The sequence below is a fragment of the Passer domesticus genome, chromosome 18, assembly GCF_036417665.1.
Source record: "Passer domesticus isolate bPasDom1 chromosome 18, bPasDom1.hap1, whole genome shotgun sequence".
NCBI classification, from domain to species: domain Eukaryota; kingdom Metazoa; phylum Chordata; class Aves; order Passeriformes; family Passeridae; genus Passer; species Passer domesticus.
In genome coordinates, this window is record NC_087491.1 from 3523679 (window position 1) to 3542258 (window position 18580).

The 18580-nt window shown below is 47.8% G+C and overlaps 1 protein-coding gene across 2 annotated transcripts in view; it reads left to right on the plus strand.

Annotated features, from left to right (window-relative positions):
* PNPLA7 (patatin like phospholipase domain containing 7) overlaps positions 1 to 18580 on the plus strand; it is a 137894-nt gene that overhangs the window by 69609 nt on the left and 49705 nt on the right. For both annotated transcript variants that reach the window (XM_064394089.1, XM_064394090.1), the window contains exons 21-24: positions 5330 to 5390; positions 7915 to 8064; positions 17871 to 17934; positions 18385 to 18553. In XM_064394089.1, the coding sequence (XP_064250159.1) occupies positions 5330 to 5390; positions 7915 to 8064; positions 17871 to 17934; positions 18385 to 18553 (444 nt within the window). The remainder of the gene's footprint in view (positions 1 to 5329; positions 5391 to 7914; positions 8065 to 17870; positions 17935 to 18384; positions 18554 to 18580) is intronic.

Below are 18580 nucleotides of genomic sequence, written 5' to 3' on the forward strand. Positions count from 1 at the left end.
TCCTCTGGCAGTGGGACCCATTCCCTGTGCCTCCAAGCCCTTATAAATAGTCTTTCTCCATGTTTCTTGTAGGCCCCCTTCGTGTATAGTTTTCTCTAAATCAAGAGTTACCTATGATGGAGGAAGCTTTGTTTGGATTAGTTGTTGTCTATCAGCAGATAATTCAGTTTGCCAAGCCATCCCATAATAATCACATCCCGTAGTATTCACAGATTGAAATAAATGTCCATAGGAAAATATTTTCCAACTGAATTCTCATGGAAATCACTTTCAAAAGAGCTTTTTGTAAATCAACTCTTGAGTTTCACAGTTGAATAGGAACAAAAGCTTTAACCAGAACCCAGCCTTGGAAGATTAGCAGGGGTGGGTAGTAGTTTGAAATATTTAAATGGATTATAGGAAATACAGCACTGCAGAGTGACTGTAACCTCTTGGTGTGGGAATTCCAGTGGCTGTGGAGCAAGTGGTGCTCTGACAACACCTCAGACCCAGGATGGATGGAGCACTCAGCTCTGTGCTCCACCAGCAATGGCAGAGCTGAGATTCTGCCTGGCCACATCCTGCTTTGGAAACAGGAATTAATCACCCTAAAGAAAGGAAATGTAGCCCCTTGGGATGTGGTGTTTGGGCCTTGCCCTGCCAGGTCTGTGGCATAATTGAACATTAATTAAGCACAGGGAAAATTAATGGTTTCCCAGAAGCTCCTGTGTAGCAGGTGGAGGAACAGACTGTCACAGGAGACAGGAGAGGTTTGGGGTGCTGGAGAGCCTGAGTGGGTCTCACTGGGATGGAGTTGATCCAGAAACAGCCAGGAAGGTGAGATGTTTGTAGGTAGGTGAGGTGCTGGGTGGTGGTCTGGGTGGGAGAAGTGGAATTGTGCTGAGGGAAGTGCTGTCCAACACCATTTGAGAAACAGAAACTCTTTGTCGGGTTTTGCCCTGCACAAAAATGTCTTGGGAGTTCATCTGAAAAGGGGAGTGGGTGGCAGGAGGAGGAGGAGAAATGGTCATTTCCCTTGGAAAGTGTCTCACCTGAACATCCTGCTCTGGGCAAGGGTGATGAGGTGACATCTGCAGTGGTGTCTGTGGGAGCTGGAGGGGTTTGGGGCTTTTGGAGAATGACACTGATGCACCTGGAGCCCCAAGTAGCTTTTGAAATGGAGATTTACTCAGTTTTTTAGACCTGTAAGGTCAGGTTTTGTCCTTCTGGCCTGAAAATTCTTGCATAAGCTCAGGAGAGTGGGGTTTTGTGTGATTTGGGGATATTTTTGATGGTGAACTCAGTCACCTCCCTGACCTGGGCAGACCCCATGGTTTCAGACTCACTCCATGAGCCCCTGTAGGGCCTCTTTAGGTGCTCTGTGACCTTCCTGAGTCACCTCCCAGCCTGGGCAGGGAGCAGGGCGTGGGAAGCTGTGTTCCCTGGCAGTTTGGGGAGCTCTGAGCAGACCTGTCCTGGCAGCCAAGTGTCCAATCCACAGCTCTGCTGCTCGTTACTGTGATTAACTGTGATTAACTGAGCTGGCTGCACTCGCTGCTACTGCTGTTCCTAATCATGAGGAAGGATTAATTCCCCTTCCTCACCAACTAAACCAAGCTCAGCTCCATCCCCAGCACGAGGGGCCCAAAAGCTGCCTTTGCTTTACTACAGGCAATTAACGATCCTTGCCTAATTTAGGAACCTGCTGGTGTTGTTAGATCCGTCTGGGCTCTGACTCGCTGCCTTCTTGCAGATTTTTCTTCCAGCCTTAAATTGAAGCTGCCTGATCCTGTGCCAGCAGGAGGGATGTTTGCAGGGCTGGCTGCTAGAGGAGGCTGTAAAATCCAGGATGTGCCGTAGGGTGAGCACAGCAGATGCTTCCACCAGGAAGGCTGTCTGGCCTGGGTGATGGTGACACCCTGAAAATGAGAGAATTCTGCTTGTGCAGATGTCTGGGAAGTGTGCTGGGCTCTTCTGGCACTGTGGTTGAGAAAGGCAGGTGTTCCCATGGGGAAGGGGGCAGAAGGCTCTGGGAGAAGCAGTGCCCAGGCTGTCTCTGGCTCAGGAGTGCGGAGCAGTGCTGGGGGCTGCACCCCCAGAGGAGGGAAACTTGCTGTGTTCTCCAGGTCAGTCCAGTTCCTGCTCTACCCTACTGCCAATTCCCAGAGCTTTCCTTGAATTGTTAAGGTTGGAAAAGGCCCCAAGATCATCAAGTCCAACCACTCCCCCAGTGCCACCATGACCACCTCTAACCCATGTCCCCACGTGCCACATCCACACTTCCAGGGATGGTGACTCCACCACTGCCCTGGGCAACCTGTGCCAGTGCTGGACCTCCCTTGCAGTGAAGGTTTTCCTAATATCCATCTAAACTTGCCCTGGCACAGCTTGAGGCTGTTCCCTCATGTCCTGTCACTTCTTACCTGGGACAAGACTCAGCCTTACCTTGATTTCCTGCGAAGTGCAGCTGAACAGAAGGGATAAGGGACTGCTGAGTCACAGCCCAGGTTCTGCACAGAGGTACCCACCCTGTACCTGCCCTGTGCCTCCATCTCCCCCAAGCACACTTGGAGTAACTGCTTCCCTTCAGTCTCTGTCATTGGCTCCTAGCCCAAGGGCTAATTCCTGCTTGTTCCTCATCCTCCCTGCCCAAGCCATCCCTGTCCTCTCCCAGATCCCTTGTTGTCTATTGGGCTGCATTGAGCTGTGCTGCTCCTTCTCATGCCCTGCTTCTGCGTGGGAGTGAGAATAAAGGGCCTTGGAAACCTGAAGGATGAATTTTTCCTGCTGGTTTTCAGTTCTCCCCAGCTGCCCTGAATTTGGGGAGAGCTGCTCCTGCTGCCCTGCTCACTGAGGGCTGCAGGTCAATCAGGTCAGGTCTGCTGTCGATGGAGGGATGTGATTTGTATTGACTTCTCCCTCAGAAGGGTGGACAAGTCCCTTTTAGAGGAAAACATTGCCTTTTTGTGAGAGGATATCTGGCGTGTGTAATATAAAACTGTGGAAATTTCAGTTCTGAGCTCGGATCCCAAATTGATGTTCCTTGGACGTTGCCATGACTGCGACAGAGTGACTCATCCCGTTCTGGGGAGCAGCTTTGCTTGTTGTACAAAGTCACCAGGGAAATAATTTTCCCTATCTATACATACCAAGGCTGTAAGGTTTGCTCCAGCAAACAAGACAAATAATATTTCCTGGTAATAGGAGCAGCCAACTGGAAAATGAGACCAATAGGTTCTATTCTTAGTCCCATCATTAACCTTGGACATATTTTGTAACTTAGCTGGAGCTCTCCTTAGCTGTCTGTAAAACAGAAAAAGTTATAAATACAGGAGATGGTTTTAGTAAGTAATTAAAATTCTGATGCTTAAGTGCTTCAGAAGTGTAAGATGTTCATGGCACCTCCCAAAACTGCTGAAGGAAAGTCCTGCTGTGCTGCTGCAGGTTTAGGTGAAGTCTGTGAGCTGGGTATAGCAGCAGATTATCTCCTTTAGCAAGGGACATCGGTCTCTATTTTTGTGAAGAATTCCCTGTTTCCCTGAATTCTCCCTGTGGTTGGGGTAGTTTTATGTAGCCATGTGTGGCACCTTTGGGGAATCCCAGAGCCTCGGAGCTTGGTGCTGTTGAGTTGTGAGGTTGGGTGACCATCAGATTCTGTTGCATTTAGGACAAGGGGAAGCATTTTAGATCTGAGATTCCAAGATAAGGCAGGATGCTGGAGCTTTCCTGCTGTCCTCCCCATAGGGGTGGCAGGGGCATGGACACCCTGCCTGCTCCTGGGGCAAGGAAGAGGCACTTCCAAGGGGTTTGTCCTGGTCACTGAGGAGATGTTGAGGTGTTGATGTGGCATCTTCACCAGCTTGCAGTCATGGCTATGGGGCAGAACTGGCACAGGGTGCCCAGAGAAGCTGGGGCTGCCCCTGAATCCCTGGAAGTGTCCAAGGCCAGGTTGGACAGGGCTTGGAGTATCCTGGGACAATTGAAGACGTCCCTGCTCCCTGTAGGGGTTGAACTAGGTGAGCTTTAAAGGTCTTTTCCACCCCAAGCCATGCCATGAAATCCCTGAAATAACTTTGGTAACTATTTTTCTGTGTTCCACTGCAAGTCACCCTTGTGCTGGAAGCCTCTGTTTGCTCTACCCCTTTTCTCATAGAGGACTTAGAATACATCAGTGCTTTATACACAGTATTTCACAGTGCAGGGGGATTTTCTGCATTGGATTTTGTTTTTAAGGCAAGATGTGTAAATGACTCAGGTGGGCATCCTGACCTGTCTTGATGCCTACATGGCCCTTGATGTGAAAGCTGCATCCCCAAGTGCCTGTTTCTTGGGAACAGGGTGTGTTATCCAGGATCCCAGGTAACCTGGCTGCTGCTTGTTTTGCTTGTTAACCTTAGAGGACTTTTGTTGTGGCAGTTGTTTGAGGTTTTTTTGTGTCCTCCTGAGCTATTTTGACCTTGAATTATTTGGGGGAGAATATTTAATGATTGATCTATTAATCCTTAATGCATTTAAATAACTCTTTTCCTTATTTGGTAAAGCATTTGTGTAAAGCTTTGAGAATAAATGCTGCATTTTCTATGTCTGTCACTTCTTGATATTGCAAGAATTAGTCTTCTGCTACCCCACTTGTCAGGAGTTATTGATTGGTCATGTTGGAGAGAGGCTTGTCTGTTTGGAGATACATTTGGCTATTGGAATATTAGTTTATATTTATGTGAGTCCTACTGGAAAAACAGCTGGGAGCACATCTGTGCCTTCAAACGTGAATTACCACGCAAACAGGATTTGAGGGAGAAGGCAATTTCTTAGGTAGTTTGTTTTGATTCTGCAGGTGTTTGGGGGTGTATTTATCCCCCCTTTTTCCCCCAAATATTTTAAATTGGCTGGACTAAACCATTCACCAGGATTGGGGAAGGGTCTGTTTGAACACAAACTTGGACCTTTTTGAGCCTTTAGCACCTACCAAAGGTGCAGCACCCACTGAGCAGTGAGAGTACATAGAGGGGCAGGTGCACTGCAGAGAGAAATGAGAAGAGCTGGAAATGCAATTTGACATGTTTCCCCAAATAATCTCTATTTTTTCCCCAAGCAAGTTAAGTCCTGCCTGTTCTGGGGTTGCTTTGTTTTCTTGTTTTTCCAAATTAAAGTAAAACAAGGTAGGAGAAACCAAGACAAATGACCAATCACCACACATTACAGCCAGGAAAGAAGCTACAGCTGCAAACCCTTGACTCTGTGTGGCTCATCTTGAGGGAACATCTTAAAAAAGTTTGGAAGTCTCCATGTGGATGCTCTACTTTCAGTTCAGTCTGCCTGAATGTTTCTTTTTTTCCTCTTTCTCTCCCAGGTTGTGACCAGACTTATTCACTTGCTGGGCGAGAAGATCCTTGGCAGTCTGCAGCAGGGAGGTGAGACTCATTCCTGGACTATTCCCATTGATGCTGGGACTTCCTTGGAGCCAGACTTGCATCCTTAAATTTGGAAACAGGCAGTGCATACTTGGAAAGGAAATGTATTGCTAAATTTCAGCCTGGAGAAGAGAAGGCTCCGGGGAGAGCTCAGAGCCCTTTCCAGGGCCTGAAGGGGCTCCAGGAGAGCTGGAGAGGGACTGGGGACAAGGATGGAGGGACAGGACACAGGAATGGCTTCCACTGCCAGAGGGCAGGGATGGATGGGATATTGGGAATTAGGAATTGTTTCCTGGGAGGGTGGGCAGGCCCTGGCACAGGGTGCCCAGAGCAGCTGTGGCTGCCCCTGGATCCCTGACAGTGCCCAAGGCCAGGCTGGACAGGGCTGGGAGCAGCCTGGGACAGTGGGAGGTGTCCCTGCCATGGCAGGGGTGGCACTGGATGGGCTTCAAGGTCCCTCCCAGCTCAAACCAGGCTGGGGTTCTGTGGTCTGTTACAGCTGTAGGTGCACGTGGATGCTGATTTCATTATATCTGTGCACACATGGTGGTTTTGGCAGAGCATGGCTAACTGGGTGTGGGAATGAAATGATTTGCAATTGAGATCCAGAAGTGTTGCTGCCTCTGTGCAGTGAAATTTCCCTGGAACTTCTTGCAAGAGCAATGTAAAGGGAGCATTGGAAATAGCAGCTGTAATGGGCTGGAATCAGAGCACTGTGCTGAGCAGCAGCAGCACAGACTGATTTCAAATGCCTGGATTTGCAGTATTTTAATGAATTGTCTGGGAGGAAATGGCCTGCCAGGGGCTGGTTCTGCAGCTTTGTGTTTGTGGCAGCACCAACACAAAGTCTCTTTACTGACTGAAGGGAGTAGGAGGGAATTCTCCCAATTTCCTTGAGCAGTATTTGAAAGCAAACAGATGCCTGTTAACTGCTGAGGTGTTGTGGGGCTCTTTGATGCTGAGGATTGTTTGGGTTTTGTTTGGTTTGGGGGTTTTAATTCCTTCAGTTGTTGGTTTTTCCAGATATCAAGGAGACTGAAAATAAAAGGTCACCCACTTTCCTGTTTCAGAGCAGTCTGGGGAAGGGAATCTGCTCTTTCTTCACCTGCTCAGCTTTCTGGGCACAACCACTTGTGCACAAATACCTGGTGGTAATTGTACTTAAATTTCTGTGCCTCCTGAAATGCCTCTGTGGCCCAGGGCAGAGCCTGCACTGGGAAACAGGGCAAAATGGGGGAAACAGAAAGTGGGAGAAAATTAGTGAGAGTAACAGGAGTTCAATCAGAGAATCACCATTGAAGTTCTCAGGAGGGAAGGGCCTGTGGAGATGAAGGGGTTGAGCTGTGATGTGTAACCTGTTTAAACTCACAGATATCTTCTTGAAGATCACCAGAAGGAGGGGGAAAACTATTTAATGTTCTGTGCAGAGCTGTTTTAGAAGATTTGAAATTAATAACTCAATTGCTGAATATCTTTTAAAAAAAATTATTTGATATTTCTTTGTGTCCTGCTGTGGTCTGTCACTCTGGCATTGAGCCTTTGAATGGGTTTGCACAGGGGATATCAAGTATTTCCACATGCTCAGCTCAAGAATTCATCTTGACGGTACATCTTAGGCCTTTGCTGGGTGAAATGAGATAAGCAGGATGTGAAATCCCAACTTAAATTCAGATTTTTTTTTTCTGTTCTCAGAGCTGAGTTGACAGGCATTAGCAGCAGAGTGAGATTTTCTGAGAAGGCTCAGCTAAAGAGAAGAAAGAGTCTCAGAACAAGAACAGTTTGTAGAACATTGACCTTTACCAGCTCTAAGCTGTCTGGGAAGATCTTGATCTTCCTCACATGCATTGCAGATTTCTCTCAAATACTGCTTTTCCTCTGCCCTTACTCACCAAATTATATTAAAGATAGTTCCCAGGTACTTTGCAGCTACTTCAGAGGTCCCATATTTTAATACTCCTCAGCACATATCTGTAAAGCTCTGCATCTTGCAGAGAAGGGAGAACAGGTAGAGATGCACACTTTCTATGGGAGTTTTGTTGAAAACAGCAATTTCCTTCCTTAGGAATACCATAAGAAAAGGATTGTTAAGTTTTGGAATATTTTGGAATATTTTGGAATATTTTAATACCGACAACAGGTTTGGGGGTTTTGTTAGTTAAGCGAATTCCTCTTGTGGAATCAGTTCCAAAGTTGTGATGAAGGGATTTTAAGTGCCTTTTTATCTTTGCCTTTCTGGGTCAGGTAGATCCATGTTTCATTTAACATATTCCTGGCATATTTTTAACGTTGCCTAACTTCAACCCACACATGCTGTACCAGGAACCAAAAATGATGGAAACTCATCTTCATCCTCTTAAAATGAAATATGTGGGAACTCTGCTCTCACATGCTGTGGAGGTTTGTGCTCCATTTCTGTGACATGGAGCAGCTCGGTGACACAGTGACACTTTCCCTCCTGCCTGCACGTGACATTCCATGTTTTGCAGCCTGGCTGACTGATGGCAGGTGTTTTCTCTGTGAACAGGTCATCCTCTTGGACTGCACAGCTCCAGCAGCAAGTGGGATGCAGGGAATCCTGCCAGCAACCTGTCCACGGTGGCGATCATGCCGGTGTCCGAGGAGGTGCCGCTCACAGCCTTCACCCTGGAGCTCAAGCACGCCCTCAGTGCTGTGGGTGAGTGTTCTGTGCTGCCATCACAGCAAACAAACCCTGCTGGTCACTTCAGGGTGGCATGGCCAGCTACTGGCACCTGTCACAGGGGGATCCATGCTGTGTTAGGGGGTATCAGTACCTGGGGATGGTCACAGCACTGGGGAAGAGGTTTTGGAGAGAATCCTGTGACCTTATAAAAAAGGAAGGAGAGGGAATTTTTATATGGCTAGGTCCCCACAGGACAGTGGGGAATGATTATAAACTCAGGGCAGAATTAGGTTAGATTAGGGAGAAATTCTTGTGAGGGTGGGAGACCCTGGCACAGGTTGCCCAGAGAAACTGGGACTGCCCCTGGATCCCTGGAAGTGTCCAAGGCCAGGTTGGAACAGCCTGGGATAGTGGAAGGTGTCCATGGACAGGTAATCTTTAAAGTCGTGTCCAGCCCAAACCATTCTGTGATTCTGCAGCAGTGGTCAGGATCAGCCTTTTTCATGCTTCTTGCTTCTCTGTTCCCATCCTTAACATGCATTTAATTATAGTGGAAAACTTTTTTGCCTTAACGACTTGGAAATACTCACCAGCCTCTCTGCCCTTGTCTTGGCTGCCCTCAGCTGCCCACAGTCACTCCAGGAGACAGATCCCACACCAGGGCACTGCTCCCATGGTAGCTGAGGGTCTGATTCTGTCCAGCTCATGGGAAGAGTGTTCCAGGCCTCCTCAGCTGAAAAGCTTCATCCAGCAAAGGGTTTCTTAGCAGTTTTCTTGTGTTGTGGTTGTCCATGAGTGGTAAGGGATAAGGCTTGGTGGAAGAGGCTGGTGGAGGAGATCCAGATTGGCACTGGAAATCTGAAGTTTAGTCTGAAATCATTGTCCCATTTGTTGCCAGCTTGTTTGTCTGTCTCATGCCCACAAAACCATGTGTTCAGCTCATGGCTGAGTCATTAATTGCTTTATCCATGGGTGAAGTTGCTTGTGCACGTTCCAGTTCCTCACAAAACTCATGTATTTAATTCAGAATTCATTTTGTGTTCATTAGTGGTGTTTGACATTTCCTGAACATCCTCTTTTCATCCTCAAATGCTGTTACAGATCTCTTGAGTGAATCTCCTGTGGTCCTTTGAGAAATTATTAGTCTGCTCTCTCATGGCTTATTTAAACGTACAGGTTATATGGTGCTTGAGGTGTAACCACTTACATTTATTGGCAATTTTCTTTCTGACTTTTGGTGTCTGGAGCTGACACTCCTGTGTGTGCTTAAAAATCTTCTGGGTGAACAGGCAGAGGAAAAAGCTGGTGGTGCTTGAGCTCTTTAACCTTCTGAAGTCTGAATTTGTGTGCAACTTATGGTGGAAACTTGTTACAGTGAGAACTAATTTGTGGGTGTTTGAAGATTCCTCTTATTTTGGAGATGGCAGAAAAATGTTCCATCCATAATAGAGCTGTATTGCTAATGGGGACTCCTTAGGGATCACTGCCAGCTTGTTTTGATGTGTGACAACACTAGGAGCCTGTAAATAAAACAAACAGAAACTGAAGTAGGTAGATGGACTGTTCAGAATAAAAATACCCATTTGGGCTGAGAGCAGCAGGCAGGTGTCCAGGGGGTTTGGGGGGGTCACTCGGCCTTTCCTCCTTCACCCTTTTCCCTCTTCCCCTGTGCTGAGGCCTGCACCGTGCTTGGCAGCTCAAGATGGTTCTGTACACCCTTGGCACCTGAAGTTGTTGCCAAGAGGGAGCAGACGGCTGCAGTGGGAAGAGGAAAGTGTTGTGGGCAAACACAGGAGCCATGTGGTCCCAAACACCGCTGGCACAGGAGCGCCGAGCCTCGCGGCAGGCGCGGAGCCCCCTCAGCCCCGCGGAGCTGCCGGGCCTGCACAGCCTCTGCAGGCCTGCCCTGGGCTGTGGGCAGCCTGCAGGCTTGCTTGCTTTATTTAGCAGAAGCAATGTTTTCTTTTTTCCTCCTTTTTTTTTTTTAAGTTTTATTTCCAAGTATGTATTAACTTTGTGTTTCCTCCTCTGCCCTCTGGCTGGGGATTTTTTGGGTGCTCCTCACGAAGTGAGGGAGTCACGTGCAGGTGCTTCTTGGCTTTCAGGGAAGAGGATGGGGTTTGGAATGATTTTTTTTTCTTCCGACTTCCTGCAACAGAAAATTAACTGAGTAGTGGAGTGAAATTTTGATTTGCTTTCAGGTTGTTTCCTTATTCACCTTCACATTTGGCATGAGGGGAACTGTTGCCCAGAGCAGCTGTGGCTGCCCCTGGATCCCTGGCAGTGTCCAAGGCCAGGCTGGACAGGGCTTAGAACAACCTGGAACAGTGGAAGGTGTCCCTGCCCATGGCAGGGGTGGAATGGGATGAGATTTAAGGTCCTTTCCAGCCCAACCCATTCCATAAATCCATGTGGAAAGGTTTGCACTGGGGCCTTGCTGAGCAGCTGCTGCCACCTGAGCCCTTCCCTGAGCTCCCAGCTGGGCTCACCTGGGTTTGGGTGTGAGCTGGGATCAGATCCACCCTGGCTTTATGGAAATGAGAGCTGTTGATGTGCTTGACAAGGCTTAATTGAAAATCTTCTCTGAAAGGAATTCTCAGTTTGGAAAGTTGCTTTGAACATTTGCTGCTATTCACGTTTTATTGGGGTTTATTTTTTGAGGTTTTTTTCCCTTGAACCAGCCTTTTTTCTAATTTTAAGTTAAATGGCAGCATCTGATTACAATACTTGACTTAACATTTAATCCATACTTAACATTTGATCTGTATAATTTCATTGCTCTCGGCTTCAAATCTGTTCCAGAGCAGTGGAGAGCAGCCTTAATGTGTGGGGAGAACAGCTGGTTTTATCTTTCTTCTGCAACTTAATGTATTTATTACAGAAAATTTCTTCCCCTTCCAGTTAATATGAGCTTAGCTGAATATTGCAGTGATGCCTTGAATTCCCCTGCTGCAGGTTGGAGATGAGGATAGAAGGAATGAGGAGGATGCAGGGAGGAACACTGAGACCATTACAAGAATCATCAGCTGGGAAGGAGCCTGGCCTCGGATGCAGGCTGACCCCAGTCCTGGTGGGAATGCAGACTGGGTTGTAACACAATAAAACACTTAAGAAGTGGTTTTCCTTTTCCTAGAATTGGCATGAGAAGGCTGTGGGCAGTGCTTGGAGTTGGAGCTTGTTGCAGGTGAATCTCTTCAACAGGATTTTGGGGCTTGTTTTGGTAATTTTTAGCTACTTCTGTATTATTAAAAGGATATAAAAGTAATGACAACTAGAAAATCTCAGTTTGATAGTGAATATTTGCTGTCCACAAAAACTGAAAAAGTACTCAGAATCTTTCTTCCCCCAGAAAAAAATTCCACTTTTGCATGTGATGAGACAGGACTAAGTGGTTTCATTGCTTAATTTTTTTTTTTTTGTGGGTTTAATTTTTTTTTTTAAATTTCTTGGTTTTTAATGTTTTAATTTGTAACGGGAGCAGCTCAGGTGAGCAGCCTCCTCTCCATCAGGGGTGCATTCTGCACACAAGGAGCACCAGCGTGTGGGACCACCTGCAGCTTTCCCCAGACCATTTGTGCTGGTTCCTTTGACATTTGGTGTTTCTGTGATTTATGATAATTCACATATTGTTTCCAGACAGTGGGATTGTGTCCCTGGTAAATGCTAAGGGATGTTTGTGCTTCCATAGAGCTTCCAATCACAGATTGGTCCAGGTGGGAAGGGACCCTAAAGCCCATCCAGTGCCACCCTGCCATGGGCAGGGACACCTTCCCCTGTCCCAGGCTGCTCCAAGCCCTGTCCAGCCTGGCCTTGGGCACTGCCAGGGATCCAGGGGCAGCCACAGCTGCTCTGGGCACCCTGTGCCAGGGCCTGCCCACCCTCCCAGGGAACAATTCCCAGTATCCCATCCATCCCTGCCCTCTGGCAGTGGGAGCCATTCCTTCTTGTCCTGTCACTCCAGACCCTTGGGAAGTCTCTCTCCATCTTTCCTTCAGGCCCTGCAAGGCCACACTGGGGTCCCCCAAAGCTTCTCCTCTCCAGGTGAACAATGCCAGCTGTGCCAGCCTCTCTTCCCAGCAGAGCTGCTCCATCCTCTGATCCCCCTGGTGCCTCCTCTGGATCTCTGCAGCAGCTCCAGCTCCTCCCTGTGCTGGGCCAGGGCTGGGGCAGCTCTGCTGCTGGCACAGGCTGTGGGATGGCAGGTTTATTTGGGACCTGGCAGCAGCAGCTGGACCTGCCTTCACCTTGAGACAGAGATAGAATTAAAAATGTTCTGAGCTCTGTGGGCAGAGCAGAAGCAGGGCACAGAGACCCCGAGGTCCTGCAGGGCACAGTGGCCCTGGGGCTTCAGCCCTGCTGTCTCCTGTCTCCAGTGTGACAGCTCTTCCTCTGCATCTGGGGCTCTGGGTCTCCAAGAGAGGAGGCTGTGCAATATTCAACTTGCAGAAAGCAGGAGCAGAATTTTCCAGCTCTGAAGTGGAGTGCCAGGAAGGGGGGCAGATTTTTCTGCTGTGCAATTCATCATGCTGATGAATTCTGGTCAGTGTTCATGATGTCTATTTTTATTATTAATTCTTTTCCTCTTAATCTTGGTAGAGCTGAGAGCATCTTTTGATAAGAAGTTCTTCTGCAGTATTCTGGTTTTTCAAAAGTATTTGCCTGACTATTTTTTTGTTCCTTCACTGAGACCAGCTAAAAGACACCACATGGCTGTGCAAATTCTGGTTCTATGTGGGAGCCCTCTGATCTCATAGAATTTCAAACTGAAGTAGGGAGGGATTCATATCCAACATATGTGTCTCTCTCATTCCTTTCTGCCCTTTAAATTTTCCTTCTTTTCAGTTCTAAAAATGCATAATGCATTGGACAGCTCACTGAAAAATCTTTGCTAATAATTTATTGGAGTTTTTAATTACAGTTCTGCCTGTCTTTACACACAGATTAGATTTAAATGTGAAATGTTCACTGTGGTGCCTGAACCCTGGCACCACTTAGTATTTTTTTGCTGGACAAGATCCTCTGACATCCAACTCATTTATCAGCAATGTGACTTAGCCACATAATTTTGTAGACTTTTATTAGGCCAAAAGTAAATTTTTTTTTAATGGAGTCCAAGCAAGTAAATTTGCTCTGCTGAAATTTTTCCACAGTGTGTTTTGTACTGGCTTTGTCTTTTCATGTGGGTGTATTCTTCAGGTGAGGTGGCTTGGAAATCATTTCTGAGCCTCAGAAATCACTCTCTGCCCTCTGGGCCACTCATTTCTCAAGGCAACTCTTGGACCATGTTTTATTAGACTTAGAACTAGGACACCTGTACTCCTGCTACTGTATATCTTGGTGTTTTGTGGAAAAAAAAATGACCAAAGCGTGTCTCTTGCTCACTGGTAAGAAAGGGAGGTTTATTAATTATGTGATGGGGTTTTTTCCCCTCTCTGGGGTAGAAGGTTGGAAGCTTTGCTGCAGCCCTTCTCTTCAGTGCCCTTGTTTGTTAACAGAGAAAATGAACCAGACCTCTGGCATTTGCCAGCTTTTCCTTTCCTTTCCTTCCCTCCTGTTTAATGGAATTCTTAGTTTTGTACTGAAAAACAGATGGCCCTGGAGTACAGCTTTAGATGCTCCAGGAGGTTTTCCCAGAAACCACAATCCCTGGGCCTGGGGTGAGGCCACTGTCTGCAGTTCTCTCACCTGCAGCACAGAAAACCTGGGAGCTCTTGGCTGACAGAAGAATCCCCCAGGCTACTGAAAGGTACCACCTCGGGCTTGAGAAATCCAAAAGGTTGAGAAAGCTGTGGATCGCTGGAGGCTCAGGGAATGGCACTCAGCTTTCCTTGCTCTGATACTCCTCCCCAGCAATCTGCTGCTGGCTGCTGTCAGACTCACACAGGGCTTGGAGGAATATTTCATGTTACCTCACATCACCTCTCCTGTTCTTCACTTTGAGCTGCTCTGATCCTGTTGACAGAACACTGAGGGGTGCAGGGATGTGTCCCTGATGCCAGGTCCAGCTGGAAGCTGCCCGTGAGGCTAGTGTCAGGTTTGGAGAGGGGGTGCTTAGAGATGTGTGACTGTGACAAAGCCCTTTAAGGATGCACTGACACTGGGCTGGTCAGTCCTGCCTGCAGGTGTGGCTGTTCAAGGGCTGTGGATTTGAATCATCACAAAATCGTGGAATGGTTTAGGTTGCAAGGGACCTTAAAGCCCATCTCACCCCACCTGCTGCCATGAGCAGGGACACCTTCCACTATCCCAGCTTGTTCCAAGCCCTGTCCAATCTGGCTTTGAACCTTAAAGATGGGAATGATATTTTTTCATCACTTGGTTGCTTGCAGCAGTTTAGTTGAGATAACACTTTTGTTGGTTCTGTTTTCTGAGCTCACATATGTTGGTGTTCTTGGTTGCATTAATGGAGGGGTTTTAATGGCTGATTAATTGGGAGCCTGCTAGAAACTGGGAGTGCAGAGCAGATGGTTGGTATTTCTGAGACAAAACAAGTTGGTTCTGTTGGAAGCATCACCGTGTTCCGTGCTGGGGATGAGTGAAGGTCTGGGAATCTTTGTCCCGTGTCCCTGGCACGTGGAGGGATGGGGTGCTGGGCAGGCTCCTCCTGAGCTGCACAGCCAGGGTCTGTCTGTCTGGGCACCCTTGTCTGTGTCCTGTTCTGTGAACTGCTGCTTTCCCACATCAGAAGTGAGGTCTGGATATGGTTTTTTAGTCTCTCCAAGGCTCCTTCTGATGTTGTCCACAGCCAAGGTGCCTCTGGCTGAAGGAGCACAAAGATCCACCCCAGCCCTACAAACTCTGCCTCTCCCCTTGGATGAAAGCTATTCTGGCTGCAGGTCACTGGCTTTGACGGTGTCCCCTGGGTTTAGTGGTGTCCCCCTGGAGCCTGGGCCCCAGAGCATCACCAGGGACTGATGCTGCTGGATCTCAGTGCCCAGGCTGGGGGGTGGGGGTAACAGGCAGAGGTGCCCATGCTGTTCCCTTGGTGTTGGCTCTCTTACTTAGCATTTTTATTGCATTCCTCAGCTCATTTGGCATTCCAGGCTGTTTGTCTTTGCCTACTAAACTTCCACCACTGCCAGAAAGCTTTGTAAGCCACATGTCCTGGAATACAATTTTAATTCACCTGTCTTTTCTATTTAAGTGAGAACTCTGACACGTTAATGAACATTAATGATCACTGTGCTGCTGAATGCTTGCAGAATTGCTCTGCACTCTGTCCCTTGCAGTTCTATCCTGTGCAGTGCCATCAGTATTCCCTCTGGGAGACCTCTCTTATACCATTGTGCCATTTCAAAGCTATACCAGTGCTGACACGAGGTGAACAGTGAGTCAGATAAAAGAATCTGCCAGGGTTAAAGGTGTGGTGACAACCCCTCTCCCAGCACTGGGGCTGTTCCCTGCTGTGGGATGGCTCAAGGAGCTGCAGAGGCAGGAGGGAAGGGCAGGCTAAACCCAGATCTGCTCTGGGAGTGCTGCTCATTCCCTCTGCTTGGACTTGTTGCTTTCATAGGAACCAACTTCCAGAACTTTTATTGGAGGATGGGGAAGTCAAATTCTATTCTTGAGTCATCCTCCTCTCTCTGCTTTCTCATCAGCTTTATCTTTTGGTCGCTGCTTGTGGGATATTTTTGTGCATTTCTGTTTCCTCTTCCTTGATAATCAGTGTAGCAAAGAGCAAATGTTATTTGGGTATTGGAAAGTACAAGATGGAAAATGGCACCTGGGAACTTCTTCAAGTCTAAGAGTAAAGTCAATTAAAGCAGAGTGAAGCCTTTTCAGCAGGACTTGAGCACTGAGGGGGGATGTCTTGGTTTGAAAAGACAGGTGCCTGCTAAGGAAGGCAGGAGCCTTCCTTGAAATGGGAGATGTAAACCCTCTCCTACTGAATTTTCATAATTTTAAAATTAAGGAGCTCTCAGGCAAAGATATGGGAGCAGGAATAACAGTTCTTTACTAGGAAAATTTAAATTAAAAGGCAGTAATACAAAGCAACAAAAGAAAAAATCCACTGCCAGAGTCAGAACATGCCCTGCCCCCCTGTGGGTCAGGGTGGTGGCACAGTCCCATCCCATGGGGGCTCAGCCCTCCTGCAGTGCCAGCTGTGCTTCTGCTGGAGCAGGGATCCTGCACAAGGGGGGAGTTTTCCTCTGCAGCTCCAGGGCTGCTGGAGATGGGCCTGCTCTCCCTCTGGGAATGCAGGGCAGCAGAAAGCTGCTCCTCTGGGAATGCAGTGGGCAAAGGCTGCTGTGCTGTTCCAGGCTCAGATTGTATCCAGGTAGGAATGCTTGGCTCCTGCCCTGGGCGGAGCATCTCCCCATGGGATGCTGGAATTGGATCAGCCCTGCAGGGACACTCAGTGGCCATGGACAGCAGAGATCTCCTGGAGGGAGGATTGGCTGTGGGAGAGAGAAAGAAAAAACTGCCCCATGAACAGAGGAGAACTGCCCCAGCTCTGACAGATGGGGATAGAACACACACCCCCAGCCACATCTTGCATTTGTAACCTAAGGCAGGGGAGATGAGTTGGCCCTGAAGGTCAGGACAGCCAGTTCCATATCTGTGCCTGGGGGTTTTGCTTTTTGAACACAGAGGTGTGTATTTGTGACCTTCTCCCATGTTGGTTGTTCACAGTTCCTTGATTTTTACTGAATGCATTATAACCTTGCCTTGAGACTCCTCACATAATGAAGTGTTTTGTTATTTAGTGTATAAATTTCAGTTCTGTTGTTAATGAAACAGTGAGGGATTGCACAATGAAAACATGAATATAAAGTGACTGCTCTGTTATGTTTTGTAAATGTGAATTTCTCAGTAAGAGACAGGTAGTATTTTCTCTAGGTGTGCAGTTACTCTCTTAGGTTTTCTTTTCTTTGCATTTTTTAAATTTAGCTGCAGTCACCCTGCAACTTCTACCACATACGGCACAAATTGCTGCTGCAATAGACTTGCTAATAAGAAAATTAAACTAAAGTTCCTGCAAGAAGCTTTACGTGCTCCAAAATCCAGCTCAGATCTAATGTTGTTGCCAGATGTGTGTGTGTCTGTAGTGGACTCTGACTGTGCCCTACAGATTCGGGAACATTTTTGGGGTTCCTGTTGGCATGTTGAATAAGGAGTAGTAATGCTGCAGGAGCTAGAGGATTCACCTGGGGAGGTGGTTCAATGCAGGATGAACAAGTTCTGTATTTTGGAAGGTGGGGGGAACAGCTTTTTTCTTTGGAAGCAGGATCCTGGCCTTCCTGTGGCTGTAAAGGTCTGTGATATTTTGAGTGCTGATTTGGTGAAAATGCAGCTGTAATAGGAGCTGTCACCAGAGCCAGGATAGACAGGGCTTGGAGCAGCCTGGTCCTCTGGAAGGTGTCCTGCCCATGGAATGGGATGAGCTTTAAGGTCCCTTCCAACTCAGACCATTCTGTGGTTCTGTGATCCCACGTGACCCTGAGGAATGGGATAACAGAGCTTGCAGGTTGTGACTAATGCAGTAACAGAGCTCTGGGAATAGGGAGAATTGGAAGACGCATCCCTAGAAAAGTGTGAAAATTTTTGTGAAGACTTTGTGCCACCTCTGATCAATGCACTGATCCATCGCTACCTTCAAAGCAAACTCCTGGAATTGAATTTTTGGAATCATAGAATGGTTTGGGTTGGAAGGGACCTTAAAATCCATCCTATTCCACCTCCTGCCATGGGCAGGGACATCTTCCACTATCCCAGGTTGCTCCAAGCCCCATCCAGCTTGTACAGTTCCAGGGATGGGGCAGCCACAGCTTCTCTGGGCAGTTTTCTCCAGGAGCTGCAATTGAGGTGTTCACAGGTGACTTTCCTTGCTCCCCCAGGTCCTGCCCTGCTGCTCACCAGTGACAACATCAAACAGCGCCTGGGCTCTGCTGCTCTCGACAGGTACCTGCCCTCATCACTGCTCATGGAAATGCAGAGGCACTGGGCTTTTCTTATAAATACACAGAGTTTGGGAACAAAATCCTGTCTTCTGACATACACTGGGCCTTCTGCTCCTGGTGTTGGAGACAATAATGTTTCAAGAGTATTTGGTGCAGGTGTGGGTGGGTTTTTCCCACAGTTACTTTCTCGCTTGTGAAATTGAAAAAGCTGAATTTCTCTGAGTGTGTTAATGCTAAGGGATGCTGTGGAAGCATTACTGAAGTGAGTGTATCCTCCTGCCTTGGTATTTGTTTAATGGTGTAAATCCTGGAGAGACAGATCCAGCAGGAGCTGGGAGCAGATCCTGGCTGAGCAGGAAATGCCAGTCTCTCCCTGTGTAAGATTCCCTCTTCTCTTGGGAGCTGTGATGTAACACCAGTTGAATTCTCTGTTTTCCTTGTGTGTCCCCAGCATCCACGAGTACAGACTGACCAGCTGGCTGGGCCAGCAGGAGGACATCCACAGGATTGTGCTGTACCAGGCTGACAGCACCCTGACCCCCTGGACCCAGCGCTGCATCCGCCAGGCTGACTGCATCCTCATCGTGGGGCTGGGAGACCAGGAGCCCACTGTGGGAGAGGTTGGGAGCTCTCCTTCCCCTCCTGCC